The 21,118-nt window shown below is 48.5% G+C and overlaps 5 protein-coding genes across 5 annotated transcripts; 2 read left to right on the forward strand and 3 right to left on the reverse strand.

Moving 5' to 3' along the window:
- Nucleotides 1–442: 442 nt before the first annotated feature.
- T310_5382 (Choline transport protein) lies at nucleotides 443–2,950 on the forward strand (the record flags this gene model as incomplete). Its single annotated transcript, XM_013471764.1, has 10 exons — nucleotides 443–445; nucleotides 670–949; nucleotides 1,016–1,098; nucleotides 1,156–1,729; nucleotides 1,795–1,982; nucleotides 2,034–2,145; nucleotides 2,214–2,378; nucleotides 2,528–2,786; nucleotides 2,840–2,856; nucleotides 2,904–2,950. 10 exons carry the CDS (start codon nucleotides 443–445, stop codon nucleotides 2,948–2,950), a joined length of 1,728 nt encoding a protein of 575 aa, XP_013327218.1.
- A 377-nt stretch (nucleotides 2,951–3,327) lies between these two features.
- On the reverse strand, nucleotides 3,328–4,530 carry T310_5383 (uncharacterized protein; the record flags this gene model as incomplete). Its single annotated transcript, XM_013471765.1, has 2 exons — nucleotides 3,328–4,244; nucleotides 4,296–4,530. The coding sequence occupies 2 exons, from the start codon at nucleotides 4,528–4,530 to the stop codon at nucleotides 3,328–3,330; spliced, it is 1,152 nt and encodes a 383-aa protein (XP_013327219.1).
- A 1,306-nt stretch (nucleotides 4,531–5,836) lies between these two features.
- On the forward strand, nucleotides 5,837–7,897 carry T310_5384 (uncharacterized protein; the record flags this gene model as incomplete). The annotated part of the gene is made up of 4 exons (XM_013471766.1): nucleotides 5,837–5,861; nucleotides 6,147–6,191; nucleotides 6,233–7,593; nucleotides 7,646–7,897. 4 exons carry the CDS (start codon nucleotides 5,837–5,839, stop codon nucleotides 7,895–7,897), a joined length of 1,683 nt encoding a protein of 560 aa, XP_013327220.1.
- An 8,835-nt stretch (nucleotides 7,898–16,732) lies between these two features.
- On the reverse strand, nucleotides 16,733–18,103 carry T310_5385 (uncharacterized protein; the record flags this gene model as incomplete). Its single annotated transcript, XM_013471767.1, has 9 exons — nucleotides 16,733–16,786; nucleotides 16,829–16,849; nucleotides 17,010–17,085; nucleotides 17,152–17,307; nucleotides 17,375–17,439; nucleotides 17,629–17,705; nucleotides 17,761–17,768; nucleotides 17,825–17,961; nucleotides 18,041–18,103. The coding sequence occupies 9 exons, from the start codon at nucleotides 18,101–18,103 to the stop codon at nucleotides 16,733–16,735; spliced, it is 657 nt and encodes a 218-aa protein (XP_013327221.1).
- An 874-nt stretch (nucleotides 18,104–18,977) lies between these two features.
- T310_5386 (uncharacterized protein) lies at nucleotides 18,978–20,944 on the reverse strand (the record flags this gene model as incomplete). The annotated part of the gene is made up of 4 exons (XM_013471768.1): nucleotides 18,978–19,118; nucleotides 19,371–19,601; nucleotides 20,039–20,487; nucleotides 20,524–20,944. The coding sequence occupies 4 exons, from the start codon at nucleotides 20,942–20,944 to the stop codon at nucleotides 18,978–18,980; spliced, it is 1,242 nt and encodes a 413-aa protein (XP_013327222.1).
- Between the last annotated feature and the right edge of the window lie 174 nt (nucleotides 20,945–21,118).

The following is a 21,118-nucleotide window of genomic DNA, read 5'->3' on the forward strand; positions in this document are numbered from 1 at the left end:
ATTCCCCTCCATTATGGGGTATTTGTCTTCCAGGGTGCGACTTGCGGGAGATTATACCGATCGATCGACATGTCGATAGAAAAGGACGACGATGCGACGATAATGAGTTTTCGAAAACGTAACAAATGATAAAGATAGATAGGCAGGCCTACGCTATCAGCTATCAAGACCCTTGTCGTTCTTTCGGACCCCCGGCCATCTCTATCTCCTTCCCGATTTTGACATGGATTTGTTCCGAGTTTTCTTCTCCTCGGCGTATCACCACGGCTTTTCCTCGTTATTGTGGACGTGTGATACGTGAGATTTTCTTATTCTGTTTCTTCTTCTCTGTTTTCTTCTCTTGATTTTTCTGCCATTACGTATTTGCTATTATGAATATTAATGCCATCTTCCCGTCCATGACACGAGATTCAGTGTTGATTGGCATAGGGGTTTTCCTTTTATGGTAGGTCAGTCCGGAGGCCCAAGGTGCCTTCGAACTGGCAGATTCATCTCCCTAGGTAGTAAGAAGTAGTTAACTGGCATGGTGCCCGTTCTTGAAGAGAAAAGACTGACGGATGCCGTGATCTATGGATTTTTTTTGCATCAATTGACTGTTGAACCCAACTGAGTTCCAACCAGACAATCCCTTGCATTTAGCAGCTGCGGACTATATATATGCATTTCTAGGAATTGTCAGAATATCCTGATTGCGAAAGTCAAGAAGAAGACCGCTTTATCCTCGTCACGACTAGCGAAATGAGCGGCGAAAAGAACCCGGATTTGCATCCAGAATTAGGAGGTCCAGCAGAAGAGGTCGTTGCCGCGGTCGAAGACGGTGTCGCCGTCAATGCGTCCGGTTGGAAAGACCAATTGAGCCGGCAATATGGCCTGCTTGGTCTCTGTGGGATCGCTCTCACCGTTGACAATGCCTGGGTTGCGCTGGGAAGCTCCATTTCCGTGTCTATTCGTCCGTACCCTGCGTCCTGCATTGTCATGATACTCCATATACATAACTAACAGACGTGACATCTAGTCAACGGTGGTCCTCCTGGCCTGATCTTTGGCCTGATTGTGGCAGCATTTTATTACTCCTTTATCGGGTTGAGCTTGGCGGAGGTAAGAAGACAGACCACAAAGTAAAAAAGCATTGCTCGAATCTTGCTGACAAGCCAGTTCGCGTCCTCTGTGCCATCAGCTGGAGGAGTCTACCACTGGGCCTCCATCACCGCCGGCCCCAAATGGGGTCGCATGGTGGGATTCTTCACCGGATGGATCAACTTCTTCGGCTGGATGTTCGACCTGGCCTCGCTGATCCAGATCACCTCCAACATCACCATCCAGATGTACTCGACTTACCACCCCGGCTTTGTTCTCCAGCCGTGGCACACCTACGTCACCTTCGTCCTGATCACCTGGCTGTGCACCGCCTGCGTCATCTTTGCCAATCGTCTGTTGCCGTACACGCAAGACGCCGGCATGTTCTTCGTCCTTGCCGGAGGGATCGTCACCATCATCGTGCTTGCAGCCGTGCCTAAAACCCACGCCTCGTCGCAGTTCGTATGGGGTTCGTTCACCGAGAACAACCTGACCGGATGGACCGGGGGTGTTGCGTTCCTGTGCGGCGTGCTCAACGGCGCCTTTACCATCGGCACGCCGGATGCCATCACCCATATGGCGGAGGAGCTGCCCCATCCACGACGGGATCTGCCAAAGGCAATCGGCCTGCAGATCGGCCTGGGGTTTCTCTGTAAGTTCGCAGTCCAGGTTCTCGAGTCCGTCCAGTGAGATGTATCTAATAATGGAATGTGTTAGACGCGTTCTGCTTTGCGATCGCCTTGTGCTATTCCATCACCGACATCAACGCCCTTTTGTCCGGGATTGATGGCTATCCACTTGCAGCGATCTATTCGCAAGCCACAGGCAGCGCTGGAGGGACGTTTGGTCTCCTCTTCATCATCTTCTGTTCGTCTATCCTCTGCACGGTTGGGACTGTCTTGACGGTATGTTCTCCCCAGATGTTGATTCCTATCAGATCTAACACTGCAAGATAGATATCTCGTACGTTTTGGGCGCTGGCCCGAGACAATGCTGTACCATTTTCCTCCATTTTCGGCCGCGTCAATGAGGGCCTCAGCTGTCCTGTATACGCAACATTGCTGTGTGGTACGTCTTGAAATCGCAATCTTTAACTTTTCTTACTTTCATGCCAACCTGACAATGCAATCCACCAGCAATCTTCGCCACCGGCCTCGGCGCTATCCCCCTAGGCAGTGACACAGCCTTCCTCGACCTAACAGGATCCTTCGTGATCCTCAGCACGACCTCATACGCGATCCCATTCGCCGCAAACCTATTCTCAGGCCGGAAGTATCTCCCACGGGGTCCGTTCTCCCTGGGTAAGAAAATTGGGTATTTCGTCAACGCGACGGCCGTTATCCTCATTACGGTTTTTAATATCTTTTACTGTTTCCGTATGAACCAACCCCCTATCTATCTATCCTCTTTAGAAAAAGAGGTCTAGAGCTAACGCTTGCTGCGTGTCTAGCATACTCCCTCCCCACGTCAGCCGCAAGCATGAACTACAACAGCGTAATCCTGGTCGGCGTGTTTGCCCTCTCGGCGCTGCTGTGGCTCGTCCACGGCATGAGGAACTATGCCGGTCCGCGCCTGACGGCTCTGTATCACTATGATGATGGCAACAACAGCAACAGCAACAACATGAACAAGGCTGATTATCCTGAACCGTCCAGCTGTGGCGAGTCAAGGGAGAAGACGGCGGTGGTGGAGTCGTCGTCGGCATCTACGTGAGGAGATATATACCTAAATAAAAAAAGAAAAAAGAAAATACTTGCTATAGGGTGGCTAGGGCTGGAAGTAGGACTAGGATTTAATTCAATGTATATGTGTAGATAGATATATAGACGTGGATATATCTGCTAGATGTAGAATGAATGAATTAATTGATTGAATTGCATGATTCTCCATCCATCGATAGATACATTACAACCATTTGTATTCGTAAATCCTACCTCCCTACTTGCCTAACTAGGTATGTATGTACAGTACAACATACCTACATACTTAACCTAATAAAAATAAACAAGTATTACCTTCCCAATGGCCAATGATACAGTTAAAAAAAGAACAAACGGGTATCAATCAATGAATAAAAACCCTTAAATCCTCAAAAAAGGTGCAGTCCAGTCCAGTCCAGTCCAGTACAGACTGAAACTGGTCATGCTTATCATTAGTTATTAATTAGCTGCCTGCCTCAACAACGTCCGCATCCGCATTATTGGTCAGCCTCCTCGAATGAATTGCGACTCAATATCGACCAGCCTCGGCTCATGCGGTTAATGGCTCCGCCTGCGTGGATGGTGATGGTAGTGGGTGGGCGTTCGAGGTCGAATGGGTCGCTGCGCGTGCTTGCGGGTCTGGCGGTGGTCGTGTTGGTGGTGGTGGTTGTATTGGTCGATTCTCGTCTTGACCAGACTGATTCTGATGACTCTGCGGTGGAGATCCGGTATGGGGAGGTGTTGTCCATGTTGCTGCTGCTGCTATTGTTGATGATGTTGATACTGCTACTGCTATTGCGATTGCTATGTCGAGTATCGAAATCGAAATCGACCGCATCTGCATTTTGATTGCTGTAGCTGCGTCGTCCCTGTGTCTCCGCTCCTGGTGATGAATCCAGATCGAACGGGTCCTTTGGATCAGCGAAAGGGTTGTCATCGAAGAGACTTCTCGAGGGCAGCGGGTCGGCAAAAGGGTTGGATAGTCGTGGTTGCGTGTCCGTCCTTGTTTTTCTTCCTGGTTGGATCTGGCAACTAGCGTCTCTGATAATGGTGGACTGACAACTGGCATCGGCATCGTCTTCGACTTAAAACGAGTAGTAGGACCCTCTCGCATCATCTGACCTGTCCGAGTTTTCATCTGTGAGGCAGCTTCTCTGATGGCCTGCGCCGCTCCAGTCAGAGGACGCGTCAGTCTGGCTGCTACTTCCTGCAATTGCTGATTCCTGCCACCGGCTTGAGTCCTTGTTTGTCCCCCCAACTTCTCCCCGCCATAGAAATCCGCAGCCGGTCGAGGTATCCGGTGCCTGCGACGTCGGAGGAGATACCATATTAGAAAGGCCAGCGCGACGAGAGCGACGGCCCCCAAACTGCCGCCGATGGCAGCACGGATGCTTTGCAGACTTGAGTGTGGTCCCCCAGCCCCTGGTGAGGCCGTTTGAGGAAGTGCGGTTGCGCTGGCAGCTGGTTCTGCTTGCATCCGGGCTTAGCAGGAATTCTCGATCGGAAGAAATCACTCACCATCGCCACCAGGATTCGATGCAGCAGCAGTGGTGCTCGAATCTGAATTCGGACCGGTCGATGAGGCGGCCGTCGTACTGGCAGGGTCTGGTCTAATCTCTACGGATGTCGTCGAAGATTGATCGGTGACAGCAGGGGCTGTAGTATCCGATGTCAATGTCGCCGTGAACACATCTGTCCGCGGGACTTTGGTGCATCTCAGCCCGTTGAAGGTGGTAATAGTAAAGGAAGCCATCGCGGACACCGCAAGCCGAAAGCCCAAGAATCGATGCTCAGGTCAATCCCCCCACCCCACCGTGATATCAGATGAGATCGAAGATCAAGGTGAACGATCAGTTGGCACCGATCAATGATAAGAAAAGTACCCCACAGTCAAAGAACAGATGGCAGATGTGGATAAGACATCGTCAAGACGATGCAGACAAAAGAGATCGCCTTCAGAAAGAGGTTTGGCCGGGTATGACGAGTAGCGTAAGACGAGTGCAGGGTCGCGTTTCAGGATGCCATGGTGAGGCACGTCGCACAGGCATGACGGCCCTATTTGCGATTGCACCAGCACGCCAGCCATGGCAGAGATACTCACGCGTCCACTGGACGATGCTTTCGTATACTTTCGTATAGAGCAGCATGGGCGCCTGGTGCTGCCAGGTCGTTGGACCGCTGCCTCGAGGGCGGCTACAAATCCTATCAGCTCGACAATCGCTGTAGCTGTCTGTCACATGACAGCTGTCACGTGGGAGACAGCACTGGAAATAATAATAATATTATTATCCAAGCTGCGGTGTGAGCTGTCGAACGTCTCGTTTGCTGATGGCAGCGTACATCATACTATCTATCGTACGGAGTGCATGTTCGTACACAACGGCGATGCGTATGGTGGGGCATTTTATGCTGTATCGACAGACTTCGACGCCATCACCCGCTCAGTCGCAGTCCTCGTCCTCATTCTGATATCCGACGATATCCCATTATTTTTTTATTGTGCAGGCGAATTAATAGATTGCTGCAGCCGGCAGAAAACGTCGACTGTGGGCTGGGGCCGTGGCCCAGGGCGCGTCCATGGATGCACCCCCCGCCAGGCGCGCGGAGGCCATTGGGCCATTTTGCTTAGGCACAGACGGTGCAGGCAACCGATCGGCGCACGCAGGCGTCCAACTGGCGAGCTGTCAGGCTGTTAGGGCGATTTAAACTGTTGTCGGATAGAGCTGCAGCACGACGGGGAGAACGGCCCGGAGCGGTTCCCCACCACCGCTCAAGCAGCCCAGCACGCACCTCAGCACCTCGTGTCTCTCAGTTTCCCTCATCCTCATTGCCCTGCCCTGCCCCTCCAGCAGTGCCTGAGGGCATCCTGTTGCCGGCAGTGTCACGGCGTTGCCAGCAGGCGTCGTCCGCTGCGATATTTCGTCTTCTCTGCCATCCGACCGGGTGCCTGCTCGTCCCGCAGAGCATGTGATCCGCTCTTGTGCCTGTCCCCTCCGCCGTTGTTGTTCGACAGACTGTGGATTGACCGAGTCCCTGCGTGAGAGGGCTTTCTCTTCATCATGTTTGGCTGGGGCGGTGGTATAGGTAAGCTTTGCTGAGCGGCTATTCCCCGAGAGTTTCCAGACCTGCGTATCTTTGTTTGCGTATCTCTGTTTTTGTTCTTTGAATGCTATTGTTAAGATCGACAACAATCGACGAGATCGATGAGAATCGATCTGAGATCCAATGATCTAGCCATCTTCGTCATGAACATGGTGGATACAATTATGGCCTGCAGACCAAGACATGAATTTGTAGTTTCGAGAGGAAACCTATTTCGTTATACTCCTACTTGTTTTTCTTGATTCTGTCTTTATAACACAACTTCAGATGTTGTCATTTCCTATCCCTCGGTCAACTTGCAAAACCGCAAACGTTTGTTTCAACGCTAATATAGACAGGATCATCCTTGGTAGGGGTTGATGTTGATCGAGAGCGGACCCCCCCTGCTCAGCCCACGCCATTGGATTTTCCTCAATATGATCCTCCTGGCATTGCCTCTGAAGCCAATCCGGCCACTTTCGACACCTTGTATCGCCAACTGATGGCCATCAGAAAGCCTCAGGACATCTCTGTCGACCATATCAAAACCCTCAACCTGCAGGTCGTTCGTGATGTCCCTGCTTCAAACATCGTCCCGGAAGAATTGCTGAGAGGCCTCCCGCCGCTGCCGTGGGAGGAGCCTCAAGCCCCAGAATCCGGCCAGGAGGCCTCTTCACATCTCATGGGAAATGGCAATCCTTATCCTCCCCGGGACAAGTATGACGTGGCCAAGACAGAGCTTCTCTTCGACAACGACGACGCTTTTCGGGAACTCGCGCGGATGGCGCCTCGCCCTGGCCGGCAGAGGGTAAGATTGACCCAGTCGAGGAAATTCTGGGCCGGCCTCGAACGGATGGCCCAGTACTGGGATACTAGTCTCGATAATTATTATGAAAAACCGGTGCAGCCCCAGAAATCCACCAATGGAGAGACAAAGACAGACGCCACGCAGACGGACGAGACTCTGGCAGCTGACAAAGCTGGAGATGACAAGATGGACGTGGACAGTCCACAGGCCGAAAAGCCACAGGTCGAGACTGTCTACACCGGTCGTCGCATTGGTGCCGGACACGAGATGCCAGAGGACGCCCGCGAAGACACGCTTCGTGGGCTCCTCGAGATGGCGGCGTGGCCGTTTGGATGCCAGGCCGCCGTACCCTCTCTTCCCCCGAGGCTTGCGGTGCGCAATCTGCTGTTCCCTGTCCGGCAGAGTCTTGTGGCAGGAAGGGCTCCCCAAGACCGGCAGACGGCGCGGAAAGGGATCCTCGAGGGCCCAGTGCTCGTGGTGCAATGCCGTCCGGAGACCTCGTTTCGGGAGCCCAACGAAGCTCCCGGACAGGGTCAAAGAGAGATGTGCGACTTGATCCGCGAAGTGGGCGCGATGCTGCTGACAGCCCAAGAACGGGCCAGGGAGGGTTCAGTCGAGGTGAAGCCCGGCGAGGGGAAGTGGTGGACGACGACGCCGCGCTGGGGCGGAGCTCCCAACGACGGCGTGCCAATCGATACACCCGAAAACACGGACAGTAAACCGGAAGAGGAGGAGGCGACTGGCCACGCGAATAAGCGATCCCGGTATGCGGATCCGCGCATGTCCTCACGACGGCAGGGTCCTAGTAATTCGCGGAAGGCGTCGGCGGCGGAGAAGTGGAAGACGTTGCAGGCGGGGCCGAGTCTGTGGGACAAGAAGATGCGATATATGCAGATTGGCAAGCCCAAGAATAGCCCATTTGACGATGTAAGCCAGCTCTTTTTTTTTTCGTTCACTCAATTACTAAGACGTTGTCTAGATCTACATGATCTCCAGCATCAACCATCACGTGTCGATCGTGCACCTGCGGGTGCACCGGCGGTACCTCGACTACATCACGCACGGCAAGAGTGATTTCCACGAGGAATCCGGGTCGTCAGACCAGCCGTGGTACGCGCTGTCGCTCCGCCGGACACGATGGTACGACCTGATGAAGGCGGAGGAGCGGTTAGAAGCGTTTGAGGGCGTGTGGCGGGTGTTCCACTACTTGATGAGGAATAATCCCGATTAGTGGAGAACAGTACGATGGAGACAGAGTAGGAAAGGGAGGAAAAGGGGGAAATATTTTTTTTATTTCTAGAAATAAACTAAAGAAAGAAAGGAAAGAAAGGGGGAAAAAAAAGATTGATATCAGTAAATAATACGTACGAGAGGGGGATATAGGGCTATGATTTTGATTTCTTTTTTCTTCCTTTTTTTTTTCTTTCGCCATGTTCATACTGCATCCATCGTTCTTAGGAATGACTTTCTTTTCTTTTCTTTTGCAACATAGTATAGTATATAGTAATCTTGATTGATAGCTCTCGCCAGTGCTAATATACTAACTAACCAATACTCACATTCAATTCAGGAGAGATTGATTAGCAATAGCAGTATGTATTTCCATCTTATATTCCACCTTGTCTAATTCTCTCTCTTATACCAGAATAAGTCTTAGTTAGGTCTTTCCAGTCACAAAGATCATCAGAAGAAGCCTACCTAGTATTTCTACTTTTTCTGTCTGCTGCAGCAGTGTAGTACAGTATGTATAGCACAGCACAGCTCGAGATGCTACAAAAGCTATTTATCTATCTATCTATCTATCCAGTGCAGCTATCTAGCTAGCTAGCTCTAGGCAAACATATATTCTGTCGAAAGCTTCCTCCCTGATCACTCCTGATCACTCCGTATGTATGCACATACATTATTATGTCTTCACTATGTCTTCACGCTGAGGAGGGGGAGGGAGAATTTCTTATTGCGATTAAATGAAACTAAATAAAATAGGAAATTAAATGAAATAGTGAAGGATCATATCTGCAGGATCGGGAAAAGAGGGAGGGAGAGACTGGAGTGTAATCAGAGTCTTTATCTTCGTCTTCGTCCTACCACCTCACTGAGAATAGATAGTATACAGAAACTCATTCCAAGTTTGATTTAATTAATATACCTGAAAAGGGAGAAAAAGAAAGACAAGAACCGATGTCTACGATATCTACATCTAATAGCTGGGCAGGTTCTTCTTCGATTTGACGAAGATCAAAACACAATCGAACGATTGAAACAAGAGGGACAGTTAAAGTATCTATTTACATTTCTATTTGCTCCCTAATAGTATTAAGAAATAAAAATAAGAAGTTCAAAGTATGGAGCTCGAAAATGGCAATTGGTCCTGTCCTGTGACAGCCGTTTATCCTATATATTCAGTATACACTAACATGGCCACAATGGCTTTTTCTTTTTCTTTTCTTTTTTTCTTTTTTTTTTTTTGATCCAGCTCCAACTCTACTCACAGTTACAGCCATCATTCATTTACTCTATCTACCGGTCTAGGGTATCGTCTGAGGCCAACCTCTCTGATGATCAATCGTCATTGATTGATCAGATTGATCAGATTGATCATGCTGATGTGAGTGAATTGCACTGTACTATAACCAGATAGATTGATGCGATGCTTACATGCAGATATAGTGATATATATATGTACAGTACATTATGAGATTGACAAGGCGACGACTTGACGAGATGAGACCTCAACCTCGATTGAGAGATTGGTACTAACCGGCGTTCACCAGCGTAGTATAGTCTATAACAGAAATGAAATAAAAAAAAAGGCATTGCGATAGAATACAACTCTAATGAATACAGCATAATGAGTGAATGATTAAGATCGACAATAACAAATACTACAGTACTAGCTGGTTCATCATATTGCCATTGCAGACAGAACATTCTCCCTGTCTAGATACGTATATAGCTTTCGTTATACAGTATACACAGCAGCATTCCAGGAAGAAAGACAATGTGCATACCTAAGTGTAACTCCCTCTCGTAGTGTAATCTCGTAGTGTTAGATAGTTGATAAATAGTCTATTACTTTGCCATACCCTCCTGATAGTTGACAGACCGGCTTTCTTGCTTAATTGTCTAATTACCTACTTACCTACCTATCTACCTACCTATGGATATGTATACATGCTACAAAAAGTACTTTATAGTTAGAAAGTTACAACAGGACAGGACAGGAATGTGATAATGAGTAGAACGATAACCACTGATACAGCCAATCGTTATTCATTCGGTTACTGTTGGAAAACAATCCATCCATCCAAATCGACAGACAGACTGACTGACTGATAACCGACCTCAACTACATTAAACATAACTTACGGAGTATCTAATTGCATTTACATAAGTAGTAAACACAAAAAAAAAGGGAAAAAAAAGCAACGGCAGGAGTAATGCCTAATACCTAATACCTAATAAATGCTAGAGTCCTACTAACTACATGTACTCCGTACATAGGTACTTGAACACCTGCTAGCTGAACCTGCCAGTGTCAAATCAATCAATCTATCTATCTATCAATTTAACTATCTCAGCAGAACAGAGCAGAGCAGACAGAATCCTGGAGTCAGATGATACTGTAGGGAACTGCCTACCTAGTAGGTACTGAGTATGGAGTATAGTACACTACTCAGAACCTGTTAGCTGCCTACTCCGTAGCGAGACAATACGAAAGAAGGGGGCCTTAACTCATGGACCAGACCGAGTTTCAGCATTCCTTATTGAATCCACCATCACCACTACCATCACAATCAGTATACCATTGTATCATTTCATCCGTACAGTATACCGTAGTCTACTCCGTACAGGAACGGCGAACGGAGAACATACCTAGCTAAGTATGTACTGCACATACAAACACTTCCTTACTCGTATACTCGCTTACTTATACCTGAATCGCAATATCACTCCGTACTCCCTAATAATAATCAGCTGGTTACAAAGCAAAGCTTCCTCCGTGAATATCACCTGCTATTTTAGGTATGTACTGTACGAAGCACGGAGTATGGGGTAATAATAGAATAAAAATTCTCCGTAAGTTTGTTTTAACTTAGACTTCGTACTCCATACATGTAGGTAAGGTAGTTAGCTTTACCTCTAAGCTAAACTCTAGCTCTGACAACGGTCGGATATTAAGTTATATATCTACCTTACTTAGGTACCTATCTATTACCTTAGTTAGCTAAGTATGGAGTGCATACCTTAGGTACCTAGGTACGGAGTAATTAGGTACCGTACCTAAACTTGGGCATCTACCTAACCTAACCTATTACCTAACTTAGATACTCCGTCCTCCGTACTAATATACTACAGGATAGTACCTAACGTTCCTCAGGAGGTTTGGTTTCGACCAAATTCCTATTCTGTTAACTTTAAGGAAGTATGTACTTACCTACTACTACCTAGCAAGTTACATCGTTGAAGCTTGTTGAAGCTTGAGCTTTAGCAGAGCACTGGCTTAGTACGGGGTAGTCAGGTAGTCAGTGGCTGGCTGAATGAATGAGTCCCATATTTAGTTACGGAGTACAGAGTACAATCACTATCTTAATACAGTAGAGTTGCTATCGGTATGATTCCACTGATAAATAACAGCAACAGGAAGAAAAAAAATAATAACGACATTAAATGCCGCATGTATATATACGGAGTATACGGAGTAGAGTATGGACTAAAGGAGTAAAGTTATGGAGTATATAGCACTGGACGGAGCAAATAGATACTAAACTTGTTTGCTTTTGTTTGCTTTTCATTAATTGATTTATCTACACTTAGGTCTAGGTCTATTCTATACTGTACAAGCGACATCAAGTACTCTGTACCTTTACTGTAAACGTTCGCATACTTACCTGCAGTGTCCTCTTCTCTTCGCGATACGGAGTAATACTCGGAGTAGGACAGACTACTCGGCTAGCTCAAGGTTACGGACGCGCCGGTCCGCCAATCCGCCCGTTCCCAAGAATTGGATTTTGGGCCCAACGGTCTCAACCTAATACTTGATGCCTGCCGACGGCGTAGCCGGGGAGTTTAGCTGATCTCCCCAAGTACGGAGGACGGACATGCTCCGTACATACTCCGTGAGGACCGTGATTACGGAGTAGATACCCAAGTATGAGGGTGTATACTCCGTGCGGCAGATCACTGACGGACCGTTCTCGGACCGGAATTGCAACGGAGAACTGTATTGGCCTGCTGAAGCAGATGTCAGGCTGTAGATAGAACTGACAGCTGTCATTGTCATACTCATGCATGACCACTCCGTCAGTAGTCCGTTGGACCTAATTTCTGCGGTACAGTCAAGGCTGAAGGCTGCTGGCTGCTGGCTGCTGGCGAAGGCGACAATTTTAGTACGGAGTAAACCCGAACAAAGACCGACCGAGAAACAACCTAAAAATCAAGCTTTGACTTGGTGCTTGCAGCTGGCAGCTGCAGCGTGCAGCGGCTTTAGTCGGCGGTTGACAGTCGTTCTCGCACCGCTCGTCTCGCTTACGGAATAGACCGTTATGCCGATGACGGGCATATGTCTGTGGAGAAGAAACGGTCACCGTCTCACCAGACCGTAAGTTTTGCGACGACGGCCGACCGTTGAACACGATGAGGCTGCAATTGCAACTCCGTCAATGGCATGCCCCACAAACGGTGCCGCCGAGTGCGCTGACGAGTGACGACCAAGCCGCGAAATCATCGCTAACGACGCCTGTTCCACGGCGCAGGGACGGAGATCCCGATCCATCGTCTGGTGGTCCCATAACATAAGATTTATGACGGACGATGGACGGAGAATTTCTCGACAAGTCCGTCGACTCCGTCGCGGGCTGAGAAGTGGAACAAGTCGCGCACCCGTAAAATGCGATCTGCAGGGCCGTCCCTAACCAAGCTGGCTGCTCGCTCAGCATAACTCGGCCGAGTATAGGTTACGTACGTATCCTACCAGCAAGAAATGCCTAACCAAGTGCCGATGCCGATGCATGCGGCAGCACAAGTTGCTGTGCAGTTGTCGAATGTCGAGCTCACGAAGAGCAGATGATAGCGACGATCGATGATGCCCGCCCGTATTATTGTTCGACTTGCGGACCATACTCCGTACTTGCGCCTCACGGCAGTTGCAGTCACATCGGAGCCGTGAATGAGGCTGTAGGCAAACGAGAGTATCAGTAAGCGGTTGGTCTGGAGCAAGTGTAGGTTGGAAGCCAAGTCTGCAAGTATGTTCACGAGCTGACGGCAGCTGCATGATCCTGGTCTCAGCACGCGCTGTAATGAATATGTAAATCGACACAGATTACGGAGTAGACAGACAAAGAAACAGTAAACTGCAACGGACGAGATCACAATCGATCAGTCGAGTTCAAAAGTATCCTCGTAGTCATGCAGTCACGTCAGCATCGGGACGGGCGGAACAGGGGTCATCGCTGGCTGAAGAGCCAATCATGCAAGACAGCAAACGTCTTCCATCAGTTGAAGATGATGGCGATCAATCAATAAAGAAGACTGGGACGGTCGGCAGTCTTCGAAAAAGAAACGAAGAAACGCACAGCGGAAAAGAGAACTGAGCTGATATTCCCGTCAGGAACAGTCGGAATGGAGCGAACAGCATAAGCAGTCCATCTAGCTAGACTTTGTATCCATCACGTCGAGATTGACAGTTCCAGCAAACCCGTTTGGCAGATTGAGTAATTGTTTCCACTGCGACCAGTTAGTTGAAGCTGTGCAGTTCTCTCTGGATACGCCACGATGAGTTGGCCACCGCCAGCTGTGTTGTAAATTGCGCTGACTGGCAAATATGCCATCCTACAGTGCGCTTGTCATCTGTAGGTGTATCCAACGAATTCAAAAAAAAAAAGTAACTTTTCGTTCAATGCTTTGCACAAGTTCTGGCGGGACTCAACATAACCTGGCTGTGCTGTCAGCCGTAACGAGATGCATAGGGTACCAGTGCCAGTACGGAGTATATTGAATTGAATTTATTGAATTGGATTGAACCATCGGGGAAAAAAATCATACTGCCTGAAGGAATCCGTCGTCGACCCGAACTATCGACGTATCCCGGTTCTCGGGTTGTGGCATCTTGATATCATCTGCAATGGCCTTTTGTCTGCTGCAACATACCATTATTGTTTAGCTAGCTCATCACGCAAATACGGAGTACGAAGCTGATGGCAGACTCACGACCTTTTGCGGCTGACTTGACCGCTCCACTGACTACCGCTTATGCATGTCTTGCCATCCATGCGCCGATCCTCCAGGGATGGCCGTCACCTTCTATTTCTGAGTGAGGGAGGACGAGCCTGTCTGCCAAGGACAGAGTACGCAGGGCAGCCAATCCAGTGCAAGAAATTGCTCCGGTCTGTCTATGATCGCCTGGAAGACGTGGTCGCCGTGGTCGCCGTCTTGTGAGCTATCAACTCTGCCGATTCTCAGCGTCTGCCCCAGAAATCCTGCGGTTGTGGCGTCTACCGCCGCGACGGGGCTGTCGTCAGCTGTGATGCTATCGTTATTCGACAAAATGCTCCGAGATTATCACCTTGAGGCAGGCACAGTCGCATGGCAATGCAGACCTGCAGATTACAGTATAGATGTCAGCACTCGCGAAGGTTCATAGTCAATTCATCCTGTCGAGAGCGGTAGTCTTTACTCTGTGTACTCCGTACTTACGTCTTCATGACGTGACGACAGCCAGTACGGAGTACTGACTACTGTCTTAGTGCTTACTGCAGATCTACTCATCCCACTTGCCAGGTCGATCTGCCGGCCTGGACTGCGGGCGCGGAGTCGAAATTGGGTTCGGCATCTACCGAAAAAGGAAGCATTCGACGATGGCTTCGATATTGTCCACGCACGGGAGAATTCTCCACAGGCATGTCAATAGCTCGACATAATCGGACGAAAATTTACAACCTCAATGTCAATTTGCTGTGCTTGCTGTACGACTGTCCAGCGGGGCTTGGGATTCCTGAATCAAGTTTATTCCCTTGCCTGCCACACCACATGGCATATACTGCGGAGCGTACAGAGTAGAATAGAGTATGTTATTTCGCCTCAACTGATCCATTCTATCCAACCAAACCAGGTGGTGGGAGTCCTGTACCACCCACCTGGGTACGGAGTGCATAATACTCCATACACATGTTGAACACGGAGACCTCCTCTCCCCACTATAGTCAATGCCACAGACCAACCAACCGAACAACGCCGAGGGAAACACAGGCGCAAGGCCACCTGCAATGCACGTACGTGATTCGCAGGGCCCAAACACCGTTTTTCACCGACTCCGCTACGGAGTAGTTAGACAGAACCAGGGGGTTGATGACGGCGCGCGGCTGCGAGATCGTGCGAGATCTGATTCTGCACCTGGACCCTGAATTCTGAAAAATGTGATCTATCACATGGCAACAGAAACGTGAAACATGATGATGAAACAGGCGTCGAATAGACAGACAGACAACCAGACAGATGGCTTAGCTAGTTAATTAACCTTTTTGCAGGAAGATGGAGAAGCCTGGAGGAGGCCAAAGCACACCGGTGACACCACAAACGAGGCGCGGATAATTTTTCCGTGCAGATCTGGAGTTGCCACGCTATAACGTTAGTTAGGAGTACCTAGGGTGCTAGGCATGGAATGAATGAAGATAATACTCCGCACAAGTAGTTGTAAGTAAGGATTAGCTGAATTCCTGTAATACATGCTCTGTGCATACTGCTGTCTGCAATCTGCAAAGTATTTGGAATAATACTACATGGAATCTCCACAGAGTTTGTATAACGAAGTATATAGTTAACTGACGGGAAAATGTATAACCAAGACATCATCGATCGGTAGTATTCCGTAAGAGTAATCATAATACTCCCTACATTTGATTAAAAAAAATAAAACGTATCCTAGGGACAGTTCATAACGATGCAACGCAACACAACTCAGACCTACATAATAGCTAGGGGTTGAGAATAATTAAATTAAATTAAATTAAAGTTTTAACCTTTATTCAATACTCTATGGATTGATTGGAATTGGAACAAATTCCAAATCTCGAAATCTTGGCTCGAAGAAAACCTCTATGTACTCCGTATGACGGCGTTTGCTTTGCCACAGAGTAGGTATTATTATTACTCCGCATTCCTCGCGCTGAGTGGTACTGCATGATGAGGATATACATACATGTATGTACCTATGTATGTACCTTGTTAACCATGTACGGGATATGTATGCATACATAACACATTCCTCCCTGCTTAATCTTACTATAGTATGTACATACGCTATAGGGATTGGGTATTACATACAGAGTATGTGCACTCATAATAATTACTGAGTATATTATTATTCTGAGGATTGGTATTAATAACCCAGGTACAGGGTATCTAAAGAGTAGTTATTTTTTTTATGGCAGCGAAGTGAGTCTTTGACTTCCATTTGGCAGGCTATTGGGTTATTGTTACTAGTCTGGTAGGTACCTACCTAGTCTGGTCATATGACTTGTCATGTACAGTACGGAGTACTTGGGTACAGTATTCTATGCACAAGCAATTCTTGATATGCTGATGGTATCTGATTTTGGGCAGACAGGACAAGCAGATAAGGATATTCCCTGATCTGCAGTTAGTTAGGTTGGTTAGGTAGGTTAGGTAGGTTAGGTATCCATGCCTCTGGTCCTCTGTATGCACAAAGTATGTATGTATGTACAGTACCTACATGCAGCTAGCTACCTAGCTGTATGTATACAGTGTAATAATTACTTGCAGCAGGCATTATCATTATTAATTATTGACAAAGAAAGATTCTATTCTCTCCTGACTGATCAGTTCGTCAGGACTCAGCTAGAGATAGACAGATCATGATGTTAGGATGGTGAGAGTCGAGAGTCGAGAGTTGACAGTTTTACTGGAGATTAATCTGATCTGCATCTGCATCTGCAAGCATCATGCATGGCGCATAAAGCCAACAGTTATATAACTAACTTATGATAATGAAATCCAATGGATATTTTTTTTCACTCATGAAGTAAGTCATCGCATTGTTTTTCTTATTTTATTCGCGACCGTTGGACATAACATAATGCATGCACTGACCAGGTTCAACTTCCTGGAAATAATAGTTAAAATAACAGTGAATAATAAAATTTACAATAATAACAGCAGCACTGGTCTATATATTTTTTAGTGTGTACTGTATTCTCCTGGATGGAGAATTGGAGATCATATTATTATTATTATTATTTCCGCGCCACCACGTGGGCGGGCGGGAGAGCCACTACCACTGGCCAGGGAGGGATGGACTCGACCGAATATTCTAGCATTACACATACTTCGTACATACGTATTGTACGGAGTACAATCAGTCCATAATAATTAGAATAATGTGTGGGATAGATAGATGGTGAACTAATCGGGGAAATAGGGTGCTAAATATAAATATAAAAAAAATGCCCCAGAAGTACTACTTCGTACTCTTTTCTAGAGGATTCTTCTTTGATACGATGTACTCTAGGAGTACTCTTTGTAGAATTTATCACTTCGGGCGTCTTGTAAGGTCTTCCAGTACTATATACTTCGTACTCCGTATTTAGTGGCGAAATATTTTTTTTCAACATGCATATGATGTAGCTAGCTGATATTATAGGCAGGCTATACTCTGTACCTGATGTTTATTTTTCGTCAGTACGGTACGGACTAGTCGATCAGAACGGAGTACTCTGTAATAGTAGTAGTATTACCACTTCGTCTCAGCAGATTATGCTATTTATTATTTATTATTTATTCAGTTACAATCATCATAAAGTCGACAGGTTTGACGACATGACTGCAATGCTGCACTCCAAGTGTTATTTTCTTTTCGATGGGGAAGCGGTTAGTTAATTAGGCAAAAGAAAAAACGCAGCTAGCGGACATCTGCGGACTTGGGGCGGAGACGGAACGCGGACTTACCCCCCCCGTATACTCCGTATCCGTTAGGTAATTACTCCACCAGTTAGTCGAAAAACTTGAAAAAACTATATTGGGTACTATTATTGCTTATTGCTACCCTATTGTTTATTATTAGGAGGATCTACGAAGCACCTAAGCACCTAGGTGAGTATAAGTAGGTAGGTGCCTAGCTATCCACGGACTAATTATTACGTACGTATGGGGCGAATTGTAGACAGATAGCATAGCATAACGTAGCATAATAATATTGAATTGACTGTCGCAGGTATGAATAATGATGCGACATGTGTAGATGATAGTCTGTGGATTCTCTCCTTGCCAGGCGGAGTATACCTAATTCTGGAAGGTAGATGAAGGTACATACAGTACATGCATCGACAGCCACTTAGGATCTCTAGGATCTCTATCTTACACGCGTAGGCGAGTGACGGTCTGTTTCAGTAGACGAGGTGTTGCATTGCAAGCGATGAATCATGATTGATACGATTGATTCTGCGATCCACTACGGTCTACCACTAGGTAGGTGTAGCTAGCAGAGTTGCAGTGAAGGCAACAGACGAAATAGAATTGGAACATATACACGGTTGCCCAGCGTCATGGCCATGACGGTAGATATCTGTTCTGTGGTTATGTCTACAGCTGACAAGAAGAATATCTCCTCCGTACCTAGGTATCTACTACTCGGCTGTAGTCCTACGGAAACATGCATCCTCGGGGAAATAGGGAAGACTACCTAAGAGAGGTCCTTCCCAAGTAGGAATGTCCTCGAGAGATCCATCCCCTTCCGCATTCGGCAAAGCGCTGGCCTGGTCCAAATAATTGGCCTGGCCAGAAGAAACCAACCATTGGCATAACGCCTCCCCACACACGAGACAGCACTGCGCCGCGAGAAATGCCTCGCTATTATTACTATTATTGTTGTGGTTATTATTATTATTATCAGGATCGTGATCCTGCAGTAGGTAATACCAGAGTACCACAGTCGATTGATTGATTGATGATTGATTGTGGGCTCACGGTTCACGGTCGGGACCGTTTTTGGGCCTGGTCAGCGCTACAAGTTAGCTAGTCTTAGGCTAAGCTGGCTAGGCAGCGGGAAGCTCTCCAGGGCCATGGTAACCTGCTTTGTTAATTAAGAAACGAGGCGCGATCCAGTGAACCGGTCGAGTCCATGCGCCGGGGGTTTGTCGATCTTCCAATAGATTTTGTTCAATTCAATTCATTTTGTTAATTGCTTCCTTGCCTGATGGGACTGATTCATGTTGTCTTGCATGAGTATAACTATTATTATTGCTATTCTTGCTATTATTATTTTTTTATTCTTAATGGTTCTTCTGTCATGCTGCTATTTATTTTGATTGATCTGCTGATATGGAGGGGGTTGCGTCAGTACTGATAGCAGTGTCGACATCCGGGTAAATAATCTCACTTGATTTATACTTCTCTGTCCCAAATCCATGGAATCGACAGACGGTCCGGCCCATCTGTTGCTACCATGGATCAATCAAGGTACGCACCTAATTCCAGAGTTACCAAGGTACGGAGTACTGAGTATAGAGTGAGGTTGTGCTGATAATAATACCTCCTGCGGCAGCGTCCCGCGTGGTCGTGCCGTCGTGGGATACTGTCCCCCACCAACTGCAAACAAGCCACGCCCAAGTCCTCCGCTCGCACTCTGTCGACGACTCGACATACCACCGTTTTTCCGTTGCAGCGTGGAGACACGCAAGTTACAGACTTACAGTTGACACTTGGACAATTTCTTCCCCAGACTCAGACTTGCCATGCCATGCCATGCCTCCACCGTTACTCCGTCCTCCGTACCGAGTGCTAACCTTCTCCATACCCACGGCTCTGGTTTTGCTCTCCCGACAGGGGTGGCCAGCGTTGTCATGATCTCCAGTGCATCCCACTCCCGCTGCCGCAGCTGCCACATCTGCCACATCCCTGTCTGGACTACTATCGAGGGTGCTCTGTAGAGCGGTAGAACCAGTCAGTAGCTAATAATAATAATGACGTACTATATGCTACCCGCGCCATGACACATCATGGCAACTAAGTCACGTCGACTGACGTCCTACTTATCGCATCGAACCGACCCTCTGGTTTCGATTTTCGATAAGTCAATGAGGGTTTCGGTTCCGCTGTCTCAGGCACAATGTTTGGTGTCGCCCAGTCTAGTTCCGTGCCACTTGACAGGGGGTCGACCAGGGTTGTTGTGCCACCAACCCTACTCCGTAAGGACCAACGTTCGTCCTCCCTAAAGGATTGTTTGCCGTATTCTGTACGACACTGCTGCTCTGCTCGATGTGCTCCTTTCGACCGTTGTGGAGGACAGGACGGAGGACACGCTCTGACAGAACGATGGGGACACTGGATGGATACTTCCGACGAGAACCTCCGTACGTACGTAACTTCCTACTGATCCAGCGTTAGCCAAAGTCATGCTGCAGGTCGACCCACGGCCGGCCAAACCGGCCAGATAGTGGCTCAATGGCTCTGTAGTAACCATGACACCGGTACTGCCGCTTGGATCACCGTCGTCTCTGTTCGGGCTTTCAGGTCGCCGGCGGGGCCAGTTGGGTGGGGGGACGAGAGGGGAGGGGCCACTGGTCGAAATATTGCGACGACTAGTCGGGCCAGTCAGCGGGCAGAGGCCGCGCGTGAGGCGAAGGACAGGCAGAGCCTCGTCTGCTCGTCGCTCGACTCCCTCGTCGGGCTCCTCGCCTGCAGTTCCCGGCCTCCTGGGTTGGAGCGAGCCGGTGGCGCCTTCCGATCGACTGATTCGACTCGTGTGGACACGCTGCGTCCTGCCCGTGACCGGCACCTGATTGGGCCGTCGCCCGCTCCACCCGCTCTCTCCGCCAAAAGCGATCTGTCATCTCGCTCCCTCACCACGGCCTTTCCTGCTCAGGGCAGACAGAGAGCGCGTGGCAGGCTGAGCATCAAGGGATGAAGATGCCAGCCAGTGTGCACCTGGAGGCAGCCTTCCTCGAGTTTTCGCAGTCGTCGCATCGGGGACCTCGCTGCGGAGGCCGTCTGTATGGCACGATTCCATGCCCAACCAACACGGTTTGGCGCAGATACCAGCAATACCAGCAATACATTTATTACGGACTCTGTACTCCGTACAGCCTTCCCCTCCCCCTCGACGCTCCTCCGCTTTGTCTGGCGCGGTGTCTTTGTCTGTCCTGTCTGTCCTGCATTCCCCACCGGGATCGCAGTGTGACGCTGCTCTGGCTGGTGCTGAGCCCGATAGCTTGGCTGCCGAAAGGATCGGGAAACGGCAGCGCTGGATCGTCCGAATCCTGGCCATCGCTGACCCTGGCTCCTGACCGCCTGGACCGTGCGGCAAGACGCGCTACCGCTGCACTAAGTGCCGTGGCCTAGTGGGCTCCTGGCCTTTGACGGTCCGTTGTTTGTCTCTCGCTGGTCTGGACGGCCTGCTGGCCGCTCGTCGGTGACGGCGGACCTTATTGCTGCTTTTCCC

This window comes from Rasamsonia emersonii (genome assembly GCF_000968595.1).
Source record: "Rasamsonia emersonii CBS 393.64 chromosome Unknown ctg1118621760272, whole genome shotgun sequence".
Lineage (NCBI taxonomy): Eukaryota > Fungi > Ascomycota > Eurotiomycetes > Eurotiales > Trichocomaceae > Rasamsonia > Rasamsonia emersonii.